The 10,464-nt window shown below is 37.1% G+C and overlaps 2 protein-coding genes across 3 annotated transcripts; both read right to left on the bottom strand.

Annotated features, from left to right (window-relative positions):
• Positions 1 to 207: 207 nt before the first annotated feature.
• LOC145098695 (uncharacterized) lies at positions 208 to 1,862 on the bottom strand. The gene is made up of 3 exons (XM_079036306.1): positions 1,502 to 1,862; positions 969 to 1,376; positions 208 to 836 (listed from the first exon to the last, which is right to left on the bottom strand). The coding sequence occupies exons 1-3, from the start codon at positions 1,860 to 1,862 to the stop codon at positions 208 to 210; spliced, it is 1,398 nt and encodes a 465-aa protein (XP_078892432.1).
• Positions 1,863 to 2,761: 899 nt separating this feature from the next.
• On the bottom strand, positions 2,762 to 6,847 carry LOC145102265 (vesicle docking protein). 2 transcript variants are annotated; one of them, XM_079039649.1, is made up of 8 exons: positions 6,726 to 6,847; positions 6,457 to 6,545; positions 5,915 to 6,058; positions 5,446 to 5,595; positions 4,695 to 5,177; positions 3,223 to 4,626; positions 3,066 to 3,134; positions 2,762 to 2,972 (listed from the first exon to the last, which is right to left on the bottom strand). In XM_079039649.1, exons 2-8 carry the CDS (start codon positions 6,502 to 6,504, stop codon positions 2,844 to 2,846), a joined length of 2,427 nt encoding a protein of 808 aa, XP_078895775.1. In that variant the 5' UTR covers positions 6,505 to 6,545; positions 6,726 to 6,847; the 3' UTR covers positions 2,762 to 2,843. The 2 variants fall into 2 exon arrangements, with proteins under 2 accessions (XP_078895775.1, XP_078895774.1); XM_079039648.1 differs by having other exon boundaries at positions 6,621 to 6,845.
• Between the last annotated feature and the right edge of the window lie 3,617 nt (positions 6,848 to 10,464).

Below are 10,464 nucleotides of genomic sequence, written 5' to 3'. Positions count from 1 at the left end.
AGAAGAGTTGCAAGAAGAATCGAGCCTTCCAAATCTTTCAAAATATTTGACAAAAAGGGCGATGTCCCCAAACATAATATCCCAATATGCCTTGATAAATTTAAACATAAACCCATCAGGGACCGAAGCCTTTTCACTACCACACGCCCATACTGCATCCTTGATTTCGCCCAAAGGAATGGGTTCTTCTTAGTAGTTCCTGACAGCCTAAGAGATACGTGAAAACAAGGGATTTGAAAACTTGGGTTTGTCTGGCCATTTTTCTTTAAACTTATTTTGGAAAAATCGGTGCGCTTCAGCTTTAATTTCAATTGGATTTGTGCTCCGTGTCCCATTGATCATGATCCCCGTGATATTATTCTTTCTGATCCTATTGTTTACCCACCCATGGAAGAACCTCGAGTTTTCATCACCATCAGTGGCCCAACGGATTCTAGACTTCTGCTTAAGATCGAGGCTAGTAAATCTTTCCAGTTCAATTATTTTCTTGAAACCGTCTCTCCTGTCTGCTTTTTCTGGTGTCGTGAGAGCTCTGGATTCTGCTATGAGGTCTAAAGCCACCATCTTAGACTTCAGCGATTTAAGTTCTTCAACCTCCTTTGGATGATCTGTAGCCCTCCATTCCTTAATTTTATTCTTTAGATGTTTGAGTTTAGCAGCCAACATACAGTCTGTAGTGTCAAAACCTTGGAAATGGAGCCGTGCACTCGCCACAATATTCGGAAAGTCATCCCTATCCGTCCATGAGTTAAAAAAGCGGAATGGAGTTGGGCCAAAGTCAAGTGATGTAGTCGATAAAAGAACTGGACAATGATCAGAAGTCTCTCTAGGAAGGGCTGTGACCACAACATTGGGAAAAATGGATAAGAAATCAGAGCACACCAAGAATCTGTCGAGCTTACTTAGTTTTAGGTCATCGTGACAAAATTACGTAAACCTATGTCCGCCCATTTTTAGATCGTGCAAACCCCCATCATGTATGAATCTGTTGAATCCCATTGCAGTGCGTGCACATAAGTTTGAATTAAACCTTTCCTCAGCTCTTCTAACTGCATTAAAGTCTCCTAAAATTAACCATATTCCTTTTCTCCGTTCCATGAGGTTTAGAAGATCAACCCACGGTTTCTCCTTTTCCGGGATCGCCTGAGGTCCGTATATGTTGGCAAGAATGACAGGTTTATCAATTCCAACCCAATTACCAATATTGATCAGACAATATCGAGATTTGATAACATCAATTGAGGTGAATACAAGAGGATCCCAAATGTTAATTAAGCCTCCAGATCTCCCAGTTGCGTGAACTTTGTCTGCATCCCATTGGTCAGAACCCCAGCAATTAGCCACGTTTATATTGTCTGCATCCGCAAGTTGAGTCTCTTGAATACCAATGAACGAGAGTTTGTATGATCTGACCAATATGCCAACTCACGCCGCTTTACGATCTTCCCCCAACCCGCGAACATTTAAAGTCATAATGTTCATTGGATAACGTTTAACTCACCTGACTCGCCCAAAATCTCTTCTAGAATGGGGTTATCCTTATCGACCTCGAACCCAATTTCTCTTCCAATCAAGCAAGTCTTTTCAATTTCACTAAGGTTCTGAAAATCGAAGGGTTCATCACCATCTGGGTCAACAAAGGAGTGTGCAGGGGGTGGTTCGCTGTTAAGGTCTAAGGAGTTGTGATTTGAGACCTCTGTGGATTCTAGTGATCTAGATCTTCTCCTTTTTCGTGAGGTTCTGTCATGTACCTGGGCCAGGTCAATATTCATGTCACTGGCATTAGGAATTTGATTTGGAGTCGCGGACGGGAATGGACCAAACCAACCAGGTGGTACATAGTTAGAGGGTCCCATGTCCATGCACGTATCACTGCCCACAAGTTGAGTATTTGATTTATCCCCATTACCTAATTCCAAATCATTCGAATCAACCTGTATTGTATTCCCAGTATTATCTCCTTCAATTCCAAATAGTTGCACCTCTTATATCTCTATGCTCAAACAACTTTTTTGGCAACTTTGAATTTATGAAGAAGCACCGGCTCTTTATTACCAAACAATATGCACTAATCCCAATTTTTCAACTATATCACCAAACTATGGATAAAAATCTATCCTCCTTGCACATTACTTCATTGAAATTCCCCATGAAATTCAAATTTCACCTCTATACATTTTTAATTAAGGCAACTAAACCTACATATTAGTTCTATAATCATAGTCCACAGGAGCATATACATTGACCATGTTCATAGTATCATCTACGTCTGACAAAGTACCCGAAACAAGAATAAAAAATATGTTTGTAATTACAACTTTTTATTGAAAATTATATGATTCAATACACAGAATAATCCACCATGATGCCCATTCGATTGAAAATCACTTTACTAACTTATGCACAAAAACATCTTCAACTTTTATGATCTTGATATAATGATTTTGAAGATATAACATTGAACTGGGTCAAAAACCAAAATATCATATGTTAAATCATAATGGGAAGTTTGAAGGAAATATGGGAAACATATACAAGTCTTGCGATCATTAGATAAAAAACACTTTCGGTGTCACCAGCATTTTAAGTAATTGAAATTTACACAAATACCGATAAGATATATGATTTGTAAAAGACATAAATACCCTCTCATACATACTCGAAAATAGCCCTAGCAAACATGTTCAGTCCAGTCCAATCAGCAATAACAAACTGAAACTACCAAGCCAATTCGTTTAAAGCATCATGCACATCACAAAACTTGGAAATACCGTTTTTATATTTGTATATTAGATTTATTACTTTAACAAAAGATGACAAAAATGTTGTGATAATATATTACATCAAATGTAACTAGAGTCACCTAAAAGTAAATCAAGCATGTTTGTAGGAGTGAGAAAAGTTGTTCCACCAAGAACCACTTCTATATCCAATCGCCCACTTTCCAATAAAGCCTCCTGAACTTCAAGCACCTTCCATAATCCATACACAACACAACAAGAATCTTGTTAGTTACATTATCAAAAATACACAAAAAGAGATCAAAAATAGAGTTGAATACAAACCTCAATGGCATTCATGCCTCCCACAACAAAAACCAGTATAACATTTTGATCAGAGAGACTTGGTTTTGCCTGCACAATTACATTCCAATTCCATCAGCTTCTTTTCATTGGAATGGAATGACCAATTCCATTAAACTAAGTAGGAGCATTGGCATACCTGTCCAAGACCAAACCTTCCAAAACCGGTTTTAAAAAGCCGACCAACAGTAGACGAATGATACTCCAAACCGGGTACATCATCTTTTCTCAGTATTCTTGTCACAAGTTTATACAATAATCCCTTTCTCGAATACGGATCATTATCACTTTCCCAATTTACCCTTCCCTTCCCACCCTTCAAATTCGTTAATTTATGAAAAAATTTAAAAAGATTATCGACCCGATCCCGTAACTCCAATTTCAACTGCATATCACTATAAGCATTCTCATTACTCGTATTATTATTATTATTATCACCACCATCTTCTTCATCCCAACTACCCCATTGATCATCTTCAAAATCATCTTTAGCCACTCCCCCATCTCTTTTCTTTTTCAAATTAGCTTCAAGATCATCATATAACCCATCAAGAAACTTAAATTTTCCAAGTTCAGGATTCTCAAGAATCGCATCCACTATAGCTTCTTTTAAAAAATGTTCTTCTTGCCAAGAAAACGGGCCTGTTGAACTCGAAGTCGGGAAATTTTCACCAGCCAAAATATATCCAGTTATTGTCAACAACAACGCGTCTTCAATTGAAATTAAAGATTCGGGTTCTCGGGTCAAACTTTTGTTGATTATATCGCACATCTGTGATGAAAGGTTTTGGGTGGTGTCAGTGGCGTTTATCGCGAGGATTTTTTCCGCGCTAATAAAGGAATCCCATTTGGCGCGGTTTTTTTCGGTCATCGCGTGTGACGTGGCGGCCGCCAGCTGGATAATCCCTTTATTTCGAGTGAAAGTCGATTCGTTTTTGGATAAAGATTTAATCAAACGTTCGAATCCCGGTGGAATTTTTGTGTTTACAGAGATCTTTTCTTTACGGATTGTTTCCTGAAGCCATTTCTTGATTAATGTGGTCCCTTCTTTTGTTCTTTTATCAAGAATCGATTCAAGAAACGGTGTCCCATTGAAATTTTCGGTTGAGATTAAAGACCCGGAAAGCAACTCGATTTCTGAAGAACAAAGATTCCCGGAAAGTTGATTGGTATTACTCCAACCCTGTAAAAAAGGTTCGATTGTTTGTAGAAGATGAAGGTCTTTCGGTGGGATTTCTTGAAGGATTTCAGTTAGTGGTATTTGAAGATCGAGAGGGGAGCGGAGTAGGTTTGTGGGTCGGGAACGGGTACCCTTTGGACCGGAGGGTGTGCGGGTCCTACGTGGGATGGATGAAAATATTCGGTCAATGAGGGTGTCTCCATGGCAACAAGGGGTAAGAAGGTCAACTGTTCGGTCAATGAGTAATAACCCTGCAGGTTTTTTACGACGCCCAACATCGTAAAGACTAGACATGTCAGTTATAAGCTTCCCTACACTTCTTGATAAATCACCAAGCGAAAAGATTTCCAGTTTTAGGTCCATCTACAGATTTTAGAAACAAATGATAAGGTCATGAATCATGATGATGAAATTTATAATATACTCATTACCTTTGTTGTCAAATGATACAGAAATTGAGCAGTAAGAGCAACCCCAGGAGGTATATCCTCACCATCATGAAATGTCCCAGTACTTAAAGGAGGCAACCCGGAACTAATCGAATTCTCTTGATCACCTGATAAATATGCCTCAGAAATTGACCCTTCAGATGGAAGCACAAAGAACTTTGGTGAAAAGGGGCATAGAATCAAAGGGAAGTGATGAACATAAGCCATCAATTTAGGTCCTCCATCATAAGTATCTTTAGAAGTGGAAAAAGGTTGGGATTTAGGGGTATCAGATTCACGAGGGGTAAGCTGCAACCACCCTTCATCTTCAAAGATGGGATTCTCCTTAGGTTTGTTGCTATTTTTGTGTATAGAGTTTTGATTGTTTTTCTTCTTCAGTTCCTCGTAATCTTGGACAAGTAAGATTTGATATTCATGATAAGCATCTGGTCCTAAAGGTGAATCAGGGTAAGCCGAGTGACCTGTCTGCAATAGCAAGAGAAAAACTTGAAATTGAAGTCCATTCAAGAATAAGAAATAAAATCAGAAAGGATGATGATCGGGTGAAGTTATCAAAAGTTGTGAATAATCTAATATTTCGGATCATTGAAGAAAGAAACTTAAGGGTTTTCTTAGTTGGATGGAATTCTGGTGAGGAGGGCATTCACGTCTTTATCAAAGATATATCAAAGCAAAGCATCAATAAGTTCAAATAATTACAATAGCAAGGAAAGGTGTAATGACAGAATAGCACCTCTGAGATAGATATGTATATAGTGCACTGGGAAACATGTTGAAGTGTTGTTAGACAACGTAAAATGTATCGATGTGCATCACTTAGAAGGCGACAAGTGAAGAATACTACTTTTGTGAGGTCATCATTCTTCTGATTCCAATCAATTGCCTAAAAAACAGAAAGCAAAAAGAGTCATGGAATTCTTCTTCATGTCCAAAAGTATTTACCATAATGAAGAAAGAGAAGGAAAAGAAAGCATGATAAGAGTGAAACTAATCATAGTCCCCACTTCATTTTAACTTGTTTTCTTATTACTCAATTATAGTAATTAACTTTCAAATTGCTATGTATTTGGATGGCATTACTGTAATTGGATAGAATAGATTGTTTATAGTACAATGAAAGTTGCTATTTCTTGTATTTAACACTAGAATATAATGAAGTGTTGATTTCTTACAATGTGAAATATAAGACAAATCATACTTACCATGTCAAGAGAAGACATGCTCTCCAAGCTGCAAACAGAAAGTACACCCATCTCCAATAGAACAGAGAATGCCCCAAGAAACTTGAAACTTTCTGTACATCCCGCATCCAAATAAACTACTGCACCTTTAAGTTCCTCAGATAACTGAACAGCACAAGAAAGAAATCACAAACAAGATATTTAGAAAAGATGGAAAACTTTGAGCAATATAATTCTTTAATTACGCTTTGCAGAATGGATATATTCATTACAATCATATTATCTGTAACATCTTTAGCCTAGTGTGCAGTTATAATAGCAAACACAATTCCAAAAGCATTTCAGAAAATTCTACATGGGAATACTGTTTGAGTCTTGAGACTTCGGCATTAGGCCCAATGAGAGAAACTTTGGTAGCACAGGAATAGTGATATTACAGTGAGAAAACAGATGGGCTAAAAAGCAAATAGTAAGAAGATAACTGGTTCATTATTGATCATATTAACGAAATATATGCAGATAAAGATAGAATGGAGCGACTATTGAAGGCCAAGAGAACTTACTTCTCTGATGGAATCGAGGCAACAATTGATCACATTAACGAAAGCCATTTTTAAAGCTAATAATCTTCAGACCGCATAGGGATTATAATCTGTACAAAAAAAGATGTAGATCACAGCAATGCAATCGGTAAAAGCCGGAAAATCCACGAACATAAAGAACTTACGTGTCTTGATTGTTGATGGATTGTTCAACTGCAAGCCCTAATTCAGAAATTTAACGAATACTTGAATTATTTTTTTTTTCTTTCAGTTTGGTGTGAAGAACTCACGCTGTTAATCGTCTAATATGCCACTGCTCTCTGCGATTAGCTCCAGCTCCGACGCTGAACTGTGATCCCTGCTCGTTCGGCCACCGGAACTTGATACAGTAGCGGTAATCCCCAAATCCGGGTTATTTTCCAATTTATATTTTAGTCAAAATAATAATAATAATAATAAATTATTTATTGGAATTTATACTTCTTTGGAGAAAACCCTATAATTTAATTTTCGTCACTATGGTCATTTTTGTGTCATTGAGCTATCGACTTAAGACTAATAGCTGGTTAACAAACGGTAACCTGCTATTAGTCTTCATCTTTCAGAATTTGAAAAGGGTTTTCATTTTTCAGAATTTGAAAAGGGTTTTCATGCATACAATTAGTTTGGGAATAGGGGTTTGAAAAGGGATTTTGAAGAATCAACATTTTCACACGGAAAATTGTTGTTGAGGCACACTGCAAGTGCAAGGTACGTAGGTTCGAACATGAAATTGAAGTGTATGTGGGTTTTTTCCTCACGTCATTATCAGTAACAAGTTCTTTATTGCACATTTAGCAGATAGCCTCTGTTTATGGTACCAAGAAACACAAAGACAAACGACCTAAAACCGGTACTAAGAATGAGAAAGGCAAATGACGTGAGAAGGTATACGTTGAAGACTCAGACTCAGATGATGAAGTTTTTGACTTCAGTTCCTTGGATTTTTCACAAGAAACCTTCAAACCACCATCCAACCTCTGTAACGACCATTTTCTTAACTTTTGTGTGATGAAAATATGTTAAAGAGGGGTATAGACGGGTCGGGATGATAATAATCAACCTGGTGTAAATGACGTTGAGCATGGCCACATACTAGAGGTAAATGGTGGAGAAATTGGTGTAGAGTTTAGGGTCCATGATCCAAACCAACTTTGGAGCGAAATGAGACTTGAATTGGGTGAGTGTTATGAGTCCCCTGCTCAACTTAGGTTTGCATTAACAAATTATGTAGTCCATAATGGTTATGGTATTTACTTTGAGAAGAGTGATAGACTTAGGGTAATTGCTAGGTTTGGCAACAATTCTAGTAATAAAAAGCCATGTCCTTTTAGGGTAGCAGCTGCTTGGAAGTATAATGAAAGGACATTCCAAATTAAATCCATTTTTAAGACTCATCTTTATGCTAGGAACTACAACTTTGGTAGCTTAGTTACTTCTAACTGGTTAGCCAAGCACTACTTGCAAGATGTCATCATGAATCTTAAAATGACATTGGATGAGATGAAATAAGATGTTTTGAGGAGGTTTTTAGTGAATGTATATAAGGGGCAATGTCAAAGAGCAAGGTCACATGCTAGGGAGATGATAGAAGGAAAGTTAGAGGAACACTATGCTAGGGTTTGGGACTATGCAGATGAAATCCTCAAGTCTAATCCAGGGAGCACGTGCAAGGTTGGGGTAGATGTCAATCCTGTTGGAATAAACTATTTCAATATGTCTTATGTATGCTTCAAGGCTTTCAAGGATGGATGGAAAAGAAGACGCATAAAAGTGATATAACTGAATGGATGTTTCTTGAAGGGGCAAAGAAAGGGTGAGCCATTGACTGTTACTGGTAGAGATGCAGACAATCATGTCTATCCAATAGCTTGGGTAGTGGTTACAATTGAGAATAAAGACAATTGGTCTTGGTTCATTGAGTTATTGGTTGATAATTTGGATCTTGGTGATGGTAATGGGCTAATTGTTATTTCATACCAACACAAGGTATGTATATTATGGCTTTTAATAAAAAAAAAATTATACAAATGTGTTACTTATTAATTTTTTATCATATTACAGGGACTATTGCAGGCTGTGGCACAATTCCTTCCACATGTTGAACACACATAACGTGCAAGACATATATTTGCAAATTTTAGAAAAAGATACACATGATTAGAACTAAAGAATATGTGCATGGACTTATTTCTAATAGGATTTGCATGTAAGGTTGTAGAGAATGGCATTTCAGAATGCTTCAATTCTACGATAAGGAAATGAGGAAGAAACCTTTACTTACAATGCTTGAGGAAATCGGAATTTACCTAATGGAAAGGGTTTATCATCAAAGGGATTTGCCTAACCAATGGAGAGGTGACTATGGCCCAAATACCTTGGAAAAACTTACCGAATTTGGGAAAGATATGAGATAAAATGTTAACACATTAACTGTTTTAATTGGCTATAATATTATTACATATAATTGGTAACTAACTTGTTTATCTTGTAGGTTGTGTAAGGTAATACCAAGTGGAGGTCATTTATTTGAAGCTAGGTATGCATATGATGGGTACAGGGTGGATTTACATCCTCATTCATGCATATGGAAAATGTGGATGTTGTTTGGAATACCATGTGTTCATGGTCAGGCAGCAATCAACTATGTGCACAAAGATCCTCTTAAGTTTCTTTCTCCCTGGTTCCATAAGGACAAGTTGATTGCAACATATATGGACAATATATTGCCTGTTGGTGGAAGCAATCTGTGGCAAAGGACTGATTTCATCAAGCCACTACCACCCTTTGTGAGGAGAATGTCTAGGAGACCTAAAGTGTGACATCCCCAAAATCACGGCCAGAAAAGACCGGTTTGTTTATGCTTTGTTTAAAAATCAGAGTAACATTTTAAATAAAAGTGTTGCGGAATTTGTCCCAAAACAATAATATGATAAAGATTTATCAAAAGCATTTCCATAGAAATGTATTTCATTAAAAGACTCGGGATGTCATGTTCGTACAGATCAAAAGCATAAACAGTACAATACAAGCCTTACTACATTATTTCATATCTACAGGCCTATATCCGTAATCCCTCGTCCAAACATCATATATATGCTCAAGCGCCACTACCTGTAATACATAAAACTGAGTGGGTCAGACTTGGGAGCCTGGTGAGCACATAGGGTTTTCAACCCACAATAAATAGTTTATTAATTTCATCAATCAATAATAACCCGATTACCCGTTCCCGTTATCCTCACTTTACGTCCCTAAACACCTATCATAAGGGACCTAGCCTAAGGATCATCATCGGGATGGACACTACTACTAAGGGGATTCCTCAGCAATAAATGTCCTAATAGGCAACCATGTGGGGGATGGAGTACATCTGGTGAGCACACAGTTCAAATAAACACCTACAGGTTGCGAGCCTGCTAGTGTTCCACTGGACTGTCTAGAATAGTCCGTGGTCGTCATCTATACTCCGCTAGATGACTGGATCATCAATAACATCTATAACGAGGCCTCTCATTATTTTATTTTGTCACACAGCAACTATTACATCTACCCATGTTTTACCCAACACATTTTGTAGATATAAAATACATATACAGTTTAAATCTTTGAAAACATGTATAAAACGTTCATCCAGCATAGATAGCAAGTATTCCGATAATATGCACAAATAGCACGTAATTTATATTAAATACTTCATATCTATGTGTAAGTTGAAAGTAAATATGCACTCACCTGAAAAGGTGGTGATTCCGAACTCAGACAGCGCTTCGCTTCTTAAAAAGAATTTTCTTCGACGAAACCTAGTATTATTACCACTAGAGTTTAGTTTATTATTCGTCGAGACTAATTAATAGTCTAGCTATTATTATTATTATTATATAAGCTTCAAAAAAATACTTATATAACCCATAATAATAGCCCAAGTATTTATTATAAGTTCCTAATAACGTTACTATAATTAAATAAAAGCTATATTAAAAATAGCGT

This window comes from Lactuca serriola, chromosome 4, assembly GCF_051521515.1.
Source record: "Lactuca serriola cultivar US96UC23 chromosome 4, Lser_US96UC23_V15, whole genome shotgun sequence".
Taxonomy (NCBI): Eukaryota; Viridiplantae; Streptophyta; class Magnoliopsida; order Asterales; family Asteraceae; genus Lactuca; species Lactuca serriola.
The sequence above is the reverse complement of the archived record's forward strand: the minus strand, read 5'-3'. Positions and strand labels throughout refer to the sequence as shown.

What these genes read in the sequence shown, in the direction of transcription:
- LOC145098695 (XM_079036306.1), bottom strand. Translation starts at nt 1,862, where the DNA reads ATGGACATGGGACCCTCTAACTATGTACCACCTGGTTGGTTTGGTCCA. An exon ending in AGAGATTTTGGGCGAGTCAG is followed by an intron (nt 1,377 to 1,501) that starts GTGAGTTAAACG and finishes TTGGTATTCAAG; the next exon opens with AGACTCAACTTGCGGATGCA. An exon ending in CAGATTCATACATGATGGGG is followed by an intron (nt 837 to 968) that starts GTTTGCACGATC and finishes TTGTGGTCACAG; the next exon opens with CCCTTCCTAGAGAGACTTCT.
- LOC145102265 (XM_079039649.1), bottom strand. Translation starts at nt 6,504, where the DNA reads ATGGCTTTCGTTAATGTGATCAATTGTTGCCTCGATTCCATCAGAGAA. An exon ending in GCCTCGATTCCATCAGAGAA is followed by an intron (nt 6,059 to 6,456) that starts GTAAGTTCTCTT and finishes TGTGCTGTTCAG; the next exon opens with TTATCTGAGGAACTTAAAGG. An exon ending in GCATGTCTTCTCTTGACATG is followed by an intron (nt 5,596 to 5,914) that starts GTAAGTATGATT and finishes TCTGTTTTTTAG; the next exon opens with GCAATTGATTGGAATCAGAA.